Source organism: Pyxicephalus adspersus, chromosome 11 (genome assembly GCF_032062135.1).
Source record: "Pyxicephalus adspersus chromosome 11, UCB_Pads_2.0, whole genome shotgun sequence".
NCBI lineage: Eukaryota > Metazoa > Chordata > Amphibia > Anura > Pyxicephalidae > Pyxicephalus > Pyxicephalus adspersus.
The window spans coordinates 14,837,612-14,851,747 of NC_092868.1; the positions used below are offsets into that span (position 1 = coordinate 14,837,612).

General features: G+C 34.8%; 1 protein-coding gene across 4 annotated transcripts in view; it reads left to right on the forward strand.

The window, feature by feature from the left end:
• The window catches only part of PPP6R1 (protein phosphatase 6 regulatory subunit 1), a 45,987-nt gene that overhangs the window by 17,487 nt on the left and 14,364 nt on the right, over nucleotides 1-14,136 (forward strand). For all 4 annotated transcript variants that reach the window (XM_072426650.1, XM_072426648.1, XM_072426647.1 and 1 more), the window contains 12 exons: nucleotides 2,276-2,508; nucleotides 3,313-3,499; nucleotides 4,145-4,282; nucleotides 6,593-6,658; nucleotides 7,648-7,760; nucleotides 8,315-8,428; nucleotides 10,019-10,184; nucleotides 10,468-10,620; nucleotides 11,308-11,442; nucleotides 12,153-12,217; nucleotides 12,360-12,475; nucleotides 13,143-13,228. In XM_072426650.1, coding sequence (XP_072282751.1) covers nucleotides 2,282-2,508; nucleotides 3,313-3,499; nucleotides 4,145-4,282; nucleotides 6,593-6,658; nucleotides 7,648-7,760; nucleotides 8,315-8,428; nucleotides 10,019-10,184; nucleotides 10,468-10,620; nucleotides 11,308-11,442; nucleotides 12,153-12,217; nucleotides 12,360-12,475; nucleotides 13,143-13,228 — 1,566 coding nt within the window. In that variant the 5' untranslated portion in view covers nucleotides 2,276-2,281. The remainder of the gene's footprint in view (nucleotides 1-2,275; nucleotides 2,509-3,312; nucleotides 3,500-4,144; nucleotides 4,283-6,592; nucleotides 6,659-7,647; nucleotides 7,761-8,314; nucleotides 8,429-10,018; nucleotides 10,185-10,467; nucleotides 10,621-11,307; nucleotides 11,443-12,152; nucleotides 12,218-12,359; nucleotides 12,476-13,142; nucleotides 13,229-14,136) is intronic.

Here is a 14,136-nt window from a genome sequence, read left to right on the forward strand (position 1 = left end):
CTAAAATTAAAACCTATGTGACTTACAGCTGATGTTAAAGCCATTATGAACAAAAAAAGGACATTCCAAAAATATAAAAATTAAGGATCACATTCATCATTTGAAACCTATAAAGAATAAAACAAAAGATATAAAAAGGAGATAAAATGTGGAAAACTTCAAAACGAAATACAGATTGCAAAGCAAAGTAAGGCAAACCCCAAAACATTTTTCAAATATATTCACAGCAAAAAGTTCAGATCTGAGCATGTAGGCCCCTAAAGGATGTCGCTGGGTTGGTAACGGGATAAAGACAAGGCAGATTTACTAAACACTTTTTAGCTCTGTGTACACAAAGGAAAATGGCAGAGCTCAAGTCCAAATTCATAATAGCAATGTCACTGCCTTAAATGCGTCACAATGGCTCAGAAGTGATATGATAGAGAAACAGCTGGGAAAAATTAAGGTTGACAAAGCACCAGGACCTGATGGATTATATCTACATGCCCTCAAAGAGCCGAGCTCAGTTATTTTAAAGCCATTATTTCTAATTTGTAGAGACTCTTTAGTCACTTGCATGGTACTGATGGATTTGCGTAAGGCCAATGTGGCTTAAAGATCGCATCCAGAGAGTAATTAATGATTCATACTCTGAGTGGCCTAAGGTTATTAGTGGTGTACCCCATGGTTCAGTGTTGGGACCTTTACTGTTTAACGTCTTCAAAAATGATATAGAGTTTGGGATTAAAAGTACCATTTCTGTATTTGCAGATGAAACCAAACTATGTAATGGAATTAAGTCCATACAGGATAGGATGTCCATAATCTTCAAGCAGACCTGGATTGGTTGATTGGGCAGCCAAGATGCAAATGACATTTATTATAGATAAATGTAAAATTATGCACTTGGGAGGTAACAACATGCATGCTTCATACTGTCTAGGGAGAATACATTTGGGGGAGTCAGAAATGTAAAAAGAACTGGGGGTTCTGGTAGATCATGGACTTAATACCAGCATGCAATGCCAAGCTGCAATATATAAAACTATTAAAGTACTTTCTTGTATTAAATGAGGAATAGACTGCAGAGATGGAGATTTAATCCTGCCCCTGTACAAAGGCGTACCAGTTCACTAAAACTTCATAAATTAATATTTTTTATTTATTAATGAAATAAATAATAAAAAGAATGGAGGAGCTCAGCTATGAGGAGAGATTAGCTGAACTGAATCTCATCTCCCTTGAGAAGAGACATTTAAGGGGGGATATGATCATCCTGTATAAATATATAAATGGTCCATATAGAGAACTCTCTTCCCAATTATTCATTTTGAGATCATTACAAAGAACAAGAGGGCACTCTTTTCGTCTGGAGGAAAAGAAGTTTAAGCTCTGGATAATGAAGGGATTCTTCACTGTAAGGTCTGTGAAAATGTGGAATAGACTCCCTCAGGAAGTAGTTTCAACAACTACTATAGATTGCTTTAAGAGAAAGCTGGATGATTTTCTAGAAGCTTAGAATATAACTGGGTATTAAGGCTTTAAAGTAAAGATAACAGACTGTTGATCCAGGGAACATCTGATGGCCTTATGGAATTAGGAAGGAATTGTTTTCCCCTGTTGAAGCAAATTGTACCAGGGTTTTTTTTGCCTCTGGACCAACTATGTCTTACAGGGTTTTATATCTGGGATGTTTTTTTCCCTAGTGGTTGAACATGATGGACTTCTGTCTTTTTCAACCTAACCTACTATGTAAGTCCTTCTCTATATGTTCCTTACCCCTAATCTTGCAGCATTGGTGTAGTCAGGGAATATGGAATATGCGATTACTGCAAAAAAAAAATTATACAGAGATTCCTTTTTCACATTGCATACATTTTACATATCTTGAGCTGTAATTTTGGATTTCATCTACAGGTGTATTTAAAAAGTTTTACATAATGATTTGTTCAAGTCTCTAGTTTAATTGCTCTGTTCATATTGAATTGTGGAAATGTACTTAAAACTTATCAAGAGATTGGCAAATATTCTTTTAAGTAGATATGAGCAAGTGTACATTTAATGTGAATTCTCCCATCCTAATTTTTATATAACAGTAAAACTTATTTTTGTTGACTGTTTGAAATCTATTCCTGAGTATGAGCATGGTAAAATACAATAGAATGCTAGCATATAAAAGCATACACCTTGTATAGATGTTTCATGTTTCTAGGTAGCTTTGTATTAAAATACGAACAATGTGCTACAATAGTCTAGCTGTGTACCTTTCTAATTTCGATGTATTCTTTCTTTGCAGTGAGACATGTTTTGGAAGTTTGATTTGCATACAAGTTCACATGTGGACACCCTTCTCGAAAGGGAAAATGTTACCCTATTTGAACTACTTGATGAAGAGGACATCCTGCAGGAGTGTAAAGTTGGTAATCGCAAGCTTATTCAGTTCCTTGTCCAGCCTCAACACATGGAAGAGCTGGTCACTTGCATCACACAGGAGCCATCCAGTGACATGGACGAAAAACTGCGATATAAGTATGATTTAATAATGCTTTAAAAGGCATCACCTTTACCTTGAAAATTATAAAGGGCTTCAAAGTCTTTCCTTGAAACTTTAAAATGGTCACACAATAGGAGTGGATTACAGTAGTCATACTATTGGAAATATATTAATAATGCTTTTATTTTGACATCAAGAGTTGGTATTCGCCTTATAAAAAAAAAATGTTAGTAAAGAATAGATAACCTCTGGGATTAGCATTAACCCTTTTTTTTTTTTAGGAGTATTAAACAGTCTAATTTGTGCTTGGTGATCATGCATTTCATATATATTTAAAGTATTATTGCAAATGACATGATCACTTTTCCCAGTAATGTTTTTTGCGCATTCTTACATGAAGGGGTAACAGATTCCATGTGCCTCATTTCGTCAATAAATTTCCGATTACCTATATATCTGTACTAGTAACTAATGATATGAGTGGAAGGTAGGTAAATTAACTAACAGTCAGAAAGAACATAATTGATAGTTATCCCATTCTTCATATCTTCTTCTAAAATGTGTACGAAGACTTTTCAGATTAATAAAGTAGACAGATAAAGAGGGAGCATCTAGCCCAAGGGCAAATCCTAATTTGAAGTCATTCAGTTCATATTACTGTGTAAAATTGTTGACATTTATGTTTCCTCTAATGATTCACAAATATTTAGCCAACATTTAGCAATTTTTTGGCCCTTCATTATCAAAATGTCAATCACAAAGTGTGGTGTTACTATGGCTGTTTATGCTTTAAACCAAATTATTTTTAATGTGCATTTCTTTTTCTCTCCTTATCTTAGGTATGCCAGTGTGTCATGTGAGATCCTGACAGCCGATGTATCACAAATTAATGATGCGTTAGGAGAAGAAGAGTCTTTACTGAAGCAATTGTATGGCTTTCTGCAGAATGAAACAGAACTGAATCCTTTGCTAGCCAGCTTTTTTAGCAAAGTTATGGGAATACTTATTAATCGCAAGACAGAGCAGGTAATTTTTTTTCTGCTAACCCTCAAGCTAGGCACTGGAAAGTTTATTGAATAAGTTAGTTTAGTTTCTGATCCAAAGCCAATATTTTACTGCTAGGCAAAGTAAGATGTTTTTCTTTCCTTTTTTTCCCCCAAAAGGGGCCATTTCCACTCCTACCCTTGTTTTTCTGTGTTTTTCACTTGGTGTAGTATCTGCATATTTATGTATTTTCAGTGAATGCTTTTAAACTGTGATGATAAATCTGAGACTGAGATGTTGAAGTTATGTGCATGATACGTAACAAGTTTACACATCATTTTATGCAGCACTATTCACCTTTGTAAGATGCACCAGATGGAAATCACACCTAAACTTTAGTGAGTAGGATTTCTAGGAATTGTACTCCACAAAACGGCATTTGTATAATTGTACTATTAAATTGTATTAAATGTAGAGATTTTTCCATCTTTTATAGGTGCAGGATAAAGGCTTAAAGTTAGTTTTAAGTAAAAACAGATTCTGATGACATAATTTCCTTTCATCGGGCCTTTACTCAGCAAAGCTAACAATTGTCCTCCTTAATCTTCAGAAACTGATTACCTTGCACTGTTAATTTTTTTTTTCTTTCTCGCTTTATTTTTTATAATCTATTGCCTTGTTTTACAGATTGTTGCCTTTCTACGAAAAAGAGAGGACTTTGTAAACCTATTGCTTTGCCATATCGGCACATCAGCAATTATGGACCTGCTATTGCGGCTCTTAACTTGTGTCGAACAACCTCAGCTGAGGCAGGATGTATTCAACGTAAGTAGATTTAAAAAGGACAATTTATTTCATGTCACTGTTTTTCTATTCCTTTTTTTTTTGGCAACATCTTTTATTAATTTTTGTGAGTCTTGATTGCTGTGTGGTTAGCTGTATCTAAATAAACTAAAAATATTATTTTTTTTTTTTTTTTTTGGTTATGTCAGCCTTTCTTAAAAAGTGCAGGTGCAAACAAAATTTGAAGGCATAGCAATCAGTTTTAAGTAATTCAAAGCAAAAATGGAGCAAAGGATGGGCAAAAAAGTGCAAAAACTTTTGAGTATCTAGTGGTTAGACCTGTACACCTCATTCCCTTTTTAAAGCTTGTATTTCTGGTATCCTTATGTTTTCTGTCATCTTTGTTTAAGGGAATACTTTAGTTGGAGTTAGACATGAAGACACGGGGCAGAATGGTGGAACATGTTGCTCTTACGTTGTCAGACTTCTAGACACCTTAAAGTTTTTCTAGCTATCATTTATTTTAAAGATTAGTGTTGTCTTCAGTCAGCACTACAACGGCTAAGCGTGATTATGTAGCAAATAACTTCCTTGCACTGGGGCTATCCCTGCACTGCATGAGTTAAAGGCTAATTTGTGTATGTGGATGTAAAATAGGACTTGCTTTATTCTTTGTTTCCCTGGCAGACAGTTTACTCCTCTTCCACTTCTATGGACTGTGAGCAGCCACTTGGCTTCTCCCATTTACAATGCAGAGCTACCGACTCTGCATTGTAGGGAATGTCATTGATTCCTGCTGTCATGTTCCATAGTGACCTATAGAAGGGGCTGCGGTGACTTGTCACGCAGAAGTGGAGCAATGAATCAAGTAAGAAAAGTACAATTTACTCTGCACTAGACATGAGTAAGCATTTAACCCTTACAGTTCACCCTATTTGCACTGCAGTGGATTATTTTTTTAATATACAACAAATGCATTTTTTGATTCAATTATTATAAAGTAAGCATACATTAGAGAAAATAGTGAGCTATGTATGTTTCTGCACTAACCCTAGAACTTACGTAATTTCTAGAAAGTGTGTGCATGCAAAAATTTAGGCAACATTAGCCTTTTATCTGCTGGATATTTTCTTTAGTCTGTTTTTTCTGTATCATAAAAATTCAGACTAGAAATAAAATGTGACTGTTAAAATGTGGCATTAGCCATAATTATAAAAGTCATGTAACAGAATTATCATCCCAGTAGAAAATGTATTTACAAAAATGCAAGATTCAAGCTGTTGAAATCAACTAACTCTCCAAACATGCTTTTATCCTGCTATTTCCCAGTAGAGAAGCACATCTGCCCTCTGGATAATGAATTTTCCTCCAGAAGGTCTTTTCTGTGAAACACTGAAACATTAAAAAATGCTGTATATTACAGTAAAATACAACAACAAAAAATAGTATGATATAGTTGTACGGATTGAATAGTGACACCCTGATTTAATGTGTGATGGGACTGACAAGGATATACTATGAATTGTGTAAAATCAGAACTGTCTAACAAAAAAGTTTTTTTGCAAATACTGATGAAAATGTTAGGCTAATTGCAGTACAGGAAACATTAGTCTGCTTTAAACGTGGATAGAGTAAAGATTATTCCTATGTGATAATGCAAATATGAAGGAGCACAGTTGAGAAGCCATACATAATTTTTCAAGTTATATTTAGCACAAGAGCTTTACTGCTCTGAGGAGAAGGTTTCTGTTATGTCACCAGTTCATAACTATTTTATTAAGTTGTGAATTTGTGTAGCATACATTAGTGATAAGTATATTGTTGGATTTATAAAGGTGCACCTACTGTTTTTATTTTTACAAAAAGTACTAGTCCATTATAAATTAAAATTAAAAAGTAAAATAAAAAATATCATGTACATCTCTTCAAACATACACACTTTCCACAAGTCCACACATTGCAGAAAAAAACATTGGCTAGTCAGAAGTACACCGGACCCCTTTATTTCCTATTGTTGGCTGACAATATTGTGCCTTTTTTGGATTGAAATTGCAAGAGATGGTGTAGGCCCTTCCTGGTGGTCGTTTTCTAAATACAGAATCCCTCTTGCTTTGCATAGGAAATATGTTTTGTAGTTTTAAGATGAAAACTGAGAGAGAGGTAAATCAACTCCCTGAGAACTGGCTTCTCCCATTTACAACTGGGCAGCATTGAACTTTAATTATAATTATTGTTATTTTCAGAAGTTGATTGTTAAGGTTTGTTGACCATACTATTGGAGATAACATTTTTCTTAAGGTCTGTCATATTCATTTTTTTTTTTTTTTTTTTTTTTTTTTTTTTTTTATACAGTGGCTTAATGAAGAAAAAATTGTTCAAAGACTAATTGAAATGATCCATCCTTCAAAAGATGATAATGTAAGAATTTATATTAATCTTCCTTGATCTGGTCAGTGCATGTTTTGATCTTAGATATTCTTATGATGGGTGATGTTAGGGTCTGATATGCTACTTCCTACACTAATGTGACGGGTGCAGTGTGTTTTATTGTTTGTACATAGTTAACAACCCAGTCAGGATATGGTTACAGGATTGAATTATTCACTTTTTTATTTTAATCAGTGAGCAGGCCATTGTGTGAAAATCTTCCTGAAAAATTCTCGCAAGGGAATCGGGTTTCCCAGCTTTGCCTGTTAGGGCTGGCATTGCTAGTACTGTTGACAATTTGGGCTTTTTTGGCATCAGGCAACAGTTTTCCCAATTTCTAAGCTTATCTCCTGGTCTGCCATACACAAGTTTTCTATAAGTTCTATCAGGTGGACATTTATGCCTTGTCTGATGCCTGCCTTGTGTATAGGATGCTTTTTGGTGGCTCTTTGTTCTGCAAGCAGACCCCGTTTTCTTTGTTGTGCTTTTGGGGATTTGTCATTGCCTGTCCCAATATTTAAATATTGGATGTCCCAATAATAGACTTTGCACAATAATTGCTGAGAAAAGGACAGGATTTTTTTACCCACAGTAAACTTTTCCTCTTCTTTTTTCTTTTAGATTTCTTGTTCTATATCAGTGTTTTTCCCAGAATTTTTTTTTTTTTTTTAAGCTGAGTGGGAAGAAGCTGTATTGGCAGGTGGTGGCCCCTGTAATGCTACTCAACTTTCAGTAACTAGCTGTCTGTGTTTTGGTGGTTACTAAAAAGGTGCTGGGTGCTTCACCCTGGGCGTACACTGAATCCACCGCAAAGATGGTTGGTTGTGTTCTATATGTTTATATATATATATATATATATATAAACAAACACATTTTGCTTTAAGGTTTTTTGGCAAAAACGTACTGGAAATGTATACAGCAGGATTTAGTTGTAAACTTACGTTTTAAAACATTACTATGTTTCTTTTTTTGTGTTTTAGCAACATTCCAACGCTTCTCAGTCACTGTGTGATATCATTCGTCTGAGCCGCGAACAGATGATCCAGATTCAAGATAGTCCTGAGCCAGACCAGTTGTTGGCTACTCTAGAGAAGTAAGACATGGATTTTCTGTTGTAAATCAAACATGGTCACACTTCACGATATTAGTTAAAATGTATGTGAACTCCAGAACACTTCTGAACAAATCCTATTGCTGAGGTTCCCTTACAAAGACATTTGCCTTTTGTTTGTACCTCTCAAGCTGTTTTTAGAAGATGATGGCTGTCCTTGTCCTGTGTGTACAAAGCTTCTGACACATTACATTAAAAGGCCACTGAAAGGCTGAGCTTGATGAAAAACTAACCTATTAAGAATCAGATAAAGATGTGCAATTCACAAATCTTGGAGAAAATCTTGTTGCAGTAAGAAACATGATGGAAAGTTTAGGAAAACACCCAGAAGTAATGTTCAACTATTGTGTGCTTTTCAATTTTGTTTGTGTAAATCATTTAACAATGTTAGATGTGTAGTTTTTCCCAGTAGTACCTGTTTGAAGATTATTAGTGCGTTTTTTTGGGATCACCTTGAAAATTTTTAATTTCTGTCAGGAATGTGTGATGATTTTGTACTTAAATATTGCTAAGCTCAATTTGTTTTTTTTTTTCAGGCAAGAATCTATTGAGCAGCTCCTTAGCAACATGTTTGATGGCGAGCATAATGAGTCTGTGATTGTAAATGCCATCCAAGTGCTTCTGACATTATTGGAGCCACGTAGACCTAGGTAGGTACCATATGTGGATTTGTTCACATCATTGTTTATGCCAAGCCTACACAGCCTAAACAGCTATGTCAAAAGGCTATAAGGAAAAAAAACAAAGAAAGAATGGAATACCAGAACATATAAGGGGTTAACTATACCTCAAACAAATTTTTGGGTATATTTGTAAAGAGCATGTAGGGCCCATTCACACGCTATGCTGTAGTGCATGCTTACATGCTGTACAATACTATTCATTATTTACAGCAGTCTAAAAATTGGACACTATTTTCAGGAGTGCACCACAGCTGCAATGCAAAAAAGTGCAACAAAGTTTCCTTGGGGTGTCATTAAGAATGTATGGCTCCTATGTGCCCTATGCACAGTAAACATACCACCATGTAATTTCAGGAAGATTTGATTATCACATATTCCTGAAATGCAAATATGCGAAATTCAGCATGCAGGAGATTTATAAAATACCTCTAAGCTCCTCCTGTTAAAGCATTTCTCAAGTATCTGAAACTGTTGCAAAATACTCGAGTATAATATATGCAAAAGATTTTTTTATCATTTACAGTTTTTCCCTTTTGTTTACATGACTTTGTTCACACAGACATAGTACCTAAATCTATGTTTACCTCTTTTCTCTAGTAGCCTTCTATATCTCTTTTTTATTCATGTTTCAGAAGAAAATGACAAATATAAAAGAGTAGAAAAAACTACTAATGTATAGATTTACATAAAAATGAAAGGAAATGTATTGAAACATTTTATTCTGATGAGAAAATTTGACTTTTTACTTTTTTTTTTTTTTTTTTAATATTGTGCAACAAAATCAGAGTATTTCTATAAACAATTTTCATATTGATTTGATTTGTTCAACAAAAGTACTTGCGGTATCTGCATGTTATGAGTGAATGTACTCCAGAGAAGTATTAAGGAGATGTGGGAGAATTTATAATTACATTGGTTTAATAGCGAGCGTCAATCTCTATTTGTCCACAAGGTGGTGCTGTGTTGGGTTTCATTCACATGAATAACAAGTACACTGTAATTCATTGTAAATGGCATTGAGTGCATCACCAAAGTCACTGTCTTCCATTTGAGCACAATAAAATTTAAATAATCCATTCCTTTAGATCTCTAAAAAGGAACTTTTTTAAAATGAGTATACAATTTGGTAATAAATATATTCACCTTAGAATTTTCCTTAAAGTTTTTTAGTGTTTTTTGGCAAACATTCACTTTTTCATGATTATGTTAACATTTCCATGACAAAACCAATGATGAATACCATGATCATGCATACACGTATTAAACAGAATTTACACACAGTTGTCTATAAATGTAACTTTTATTCCATGGCTCTTTTGTTTGATGTTCCCACAATTGTTAATTTACTTCAAATGTATACAGTTGGGCTCATCAGTCAAAGCAATGAATAAATCTGGTTCTATATCAGATGCAAGATCCCAAGATATAGCCAGAAGAAAAAAGACAGAGAAAGATGGCGGCAGTTGCATTAGAAAAATCTATTCATTTGTTCTTATATAATTTTATATCTGCATGGAGTTTGGCATTAAAACTGAAACCCTTTTTGATTTTTTGCAGAGCTGAACTGGGTGGATTAACTGCCTTTTACTGCACTCTGGAAGGTCTTGAGATGGATGCATCAGGATTAGATGGATCTTCGAATACTCAGGCTAGTTTAGGCACTCTTTTAGCTATCAAACAGCGTTTACCGGAGTTCCATCAACTTCTTACTGACCCACCTAAGGTACACCTTCATGCTTTAACTTTGACATTTACCTATTTTAAGACCCTTTGTATTTGTAAAACTAGGAAGTGTTTAGTGTAGGGTTGTAAATTGCTTGAGATCAAATTACAAATATGGATAAGTTTGCATCAGGAAATTGATCCTTTTGTGAGCACTATAGATTTTATAAAATGGCATAGAAAACTATTTTGGTCATGTTTTTTTTTTTCAAAAACCACATCCACAAAATATAATTGTAAACCTCTCATTTATATATATATTTTTTTTAATTTCTGTTTTATAGAAACAAAGTTTACTTACAACTTGGGGTGTACTTGATCCACCATTAGGGAATACTCGTCTCCATGTAGTAAAATTGCTTGCTAGCACAATAAATGCGAACAACAGGGCTTTAAACCAGGAACTCATAAGACTTGACTCAATCAACATCATGCTGGTAAGTATGACTTTCAAGAAATATATTTTTTAATTTTACTTATGTGATTGCATTGTAAGAAGACACTTTTATTCACAGATTAACCAGTTGAGTTCAGGAAGATGGAGGTCGGTTGCAGTGGTGTGATAGTGGGGATTTATTTGTGTGTGTGTGTGTGTGTGTGTGTGTAGGGGCGGGGGGTGTATTAAGGAAGATTGGTGGTATGATTTCAAAATGTTGAAAATAGGTTTTGGGAGAAAGGCACAGTGGTGACCTCTAAGGGGTTGGCAGACTTATCAGTTTCCTGAGAATGAAAGAAATTGTGTCCTCATACTAAAAAAGCAGCCACTGTGGGTGGCACTAAAATTAAACAATTCTATTGCTCATGCACAGGAAGTAGAATCTGCATTAATCACAGGTAAACAGTGCAGTAGAATGCTATTAAAGAGTACAATTTCTGGATTGAAAAGAAACATTGAGGAACACTGAGATGTCATAAACACAACCACCAACCCCCATTACTAGTGTTTTTTTGTGTTTTAAATGTGTTTTTTTTCTTTTCAAGATAACCACATTATTTAAAATACAACATTTGTATTTGTCTTTTACATCAAGTACAGAATATAAGCTATAGATTTAGTAAATATCATGTTCATCGTTTGTTTTTTTTTCCAAGTCTATTTAACACTTTGTATATTCATTTTTCAGAATCTGTATTTCAAGTACATGTACAATAACTTTTTGCACTCGCAAATTGAGGTCTGCATCACAACGGTTCTAAATTCAATCCCTATTCAAGAAACCAACGAAAATGATATCCAAGAGAACGAACTGGTTAAATATGTAAGAATGTTTATTTAAATGTTTTTTTGTATTGTAGAGTCTGAAAATTTAAATTGATCTTGGTGTGTGTTTTATATTAAAGACATTTTTGATAAGAAACTCGGATATTTGCTAAAAAGAGGACATCCTGTTTAGTCATTTCACAGAATACTGTTAGTTTGCCACGTGACATTTGTTTACTTACATGGGAGAGCTTTCATACATATTACTGTTAGGGAATTTTTGTTGTCTATGCCACTGTTGGATATTTTAAATTCCAGTGAACACAATTAAAGATGGGGAAGTCTCTTAACAACCCAGCAGTAGTAAAAAAGGGGAGAGAAAAACCTTTCTCCAAGATTAAAAAAAGAACAAAGGGTTTGTCTGTTTTGTGTGGGTGGTTGTCCCTTAAAGATACCAAACTAAAAATCTGGTAAAGTAATGATAAAGTGTCAGCATTTTTCTTGAATTACCAGGCCACAGCCATCTCTTTAAAGCTATCTAGCCCATGGAACCCTGAACCCAACATCCTCTGATGATTAAAAGCGTACTTCAGAAAAGATACCTGTGGTTGTTGTAGTGTTTTGTGTGCAAGGTTTGAGTGTATATAAAACTTAGTGTATGTAAAGGCATATTTTGTAGTTATGACATATTAAACACAATAGACACTTTTTAATAAAACTAGTTTATTTGCAAGAATCTTTATGTATATACTTTTTCTTTAATAACAGCTTTTGCAGAAATGTCAGCTTGTACAGAGGATACTTTCAGCATGGGAAGATAATGACAAAGAACAGTAAGTTTTTACCACTTATGGGAAAAAAACAACTAAAAACTGTTTAATTTTCTGTGTGCATGCCGATATTGATATTATATAATAAATATACATAATTTTATGCAAAGTTCACTTTAAGGCCTTAATCTTTTTAATGTTTTAGGTCAGAAGGTGGAAGGAGGAAAGGCTTTATGGGCCATCTCACCAAGATAGCAAACTCATTGGTGCACAGCTCAGAAAAAGGACCCAATTCATCACTTATTGGGCAGCTGATTAAAGGTGAGCCAAGCAATTTTTGAATACATTTTAGGATGAATCCGAAGCTGTAGATAATTCTGCAAATGTTGTCCTATTGTGTCATTCATGTCAGCCTTTCATGCTAATATTTAGTTAACAAGATGTATTACAGAGTGGGAAATGTAGTAGTTTTGTATTGTTTAAAACGTGCTTTGCATTGACCCATTTCACTTTTGGTGTATATTAACTTCTTTCTGTCTTTGAGATTTTAAAGCAACTTTTGAACATGGGGGAACCCATGGGCTGACTGAGGTCTTCAGGGACCCCCTTCATTTAATTTCTGTGTTCACAGTATTATTAGTGTGGTGGTCAGGAGGACACCGTGGGACAGGTATTCACACCTGCAGACACAGCAGAAGAAAATAATCTAATATACTGTAGGTTTACACAATAAAACATTCTATCCAAAGCTGAAATATGTTTGAATATCAGTTTTAGATAGATAGACTTTTTCATATTGTACAGAGTGAGTTGGTTCAGAGATATCAACACAGTACTGTGAGAATAGATGAATGTGTTTATCATAGTAAATATTGAGATTTATGACTGCAGTGCATATTTCATTAAACTCTGTCATGTGGAGGGGGCTACCTCTTGCCCTCACTTTTTTCCCCTTAGTATAACTGTACACAATCCTTTATATTCACAGAGCTCTCCGAAGAACAGCAGGAGCAATGGGAACATTTTGTTTCAGGATCTCTCTCTGAGACCAACAAGAAGAACACAGTTGACCTTGTGAGTGTGTTTTTTATGATTGAGACCAAAAAAAAATTAAATGCTTTTTATTATTGGTCTAAACATGATATATTATTTTACATGCTGCTCGATAATTAGCCTTCAGATGTTTTCATGTATGGAATTTCTCCGGTGTGGTTTTTCTGCTAAGCCCTCGGCTGATATTGCACTGGCTGCACATAGTGGAACTTGTTACGTTAACTGTTAAGTTAATCTATCCACTGGAGTCCCAAGCAGATAAAGGAAGTCTTCTTGTAGGATCCCCATGGAACTTTGTTTTTTTTCATGGTTCATTTCTGCTACCTAATTTCAGTCACTTGGTCGCCTCCAGAAATTCAACCTGTTTTTTTTTCTACCGGGTTTCAGTATCTTTTTACTACATAAATCCTTTCTACCAATTTTCAGTGTCTTTTCAATACATAAATCCTTTATTGCTACAGTACAAAGACAACACTTGGAACAGCCCCACTGCAACAGGGACCCCCAGCTCGCATTCATACAATGGTTCTAGGACTGTTTACTTGCAATGTCCAATCTGAACTGCTACCCTGTATTATTAGGGTCCTTCCTAGAGAACTTATTTAGTTTTACAGAGGCTCCTTAAAGATTTAATGACAAGTTGAGCCAAGTGACTGACTATAGGAGTTTCTGTACACCTTTGTACCTTCCCTCACTACTGTTTCTGATCTGCTGTTGGGCTTTAGAGGTTCCTGACTCTGAGTCTCTCCTCTTTACCTGGCAAGATGTTTAAGGAGTTCCAGTCTTCTGCTTTTAATTCAGAGTTACTAGAGTTCATTTTTGCTGTTACTGATGCATTGTGGACAGCTGTGAAATTGGAGGTACCACTTATGGTTTCCGGTCTCAGGTCTTTTAAAGCCCCAGACATGTCTCAAATCCTACCATTGGGT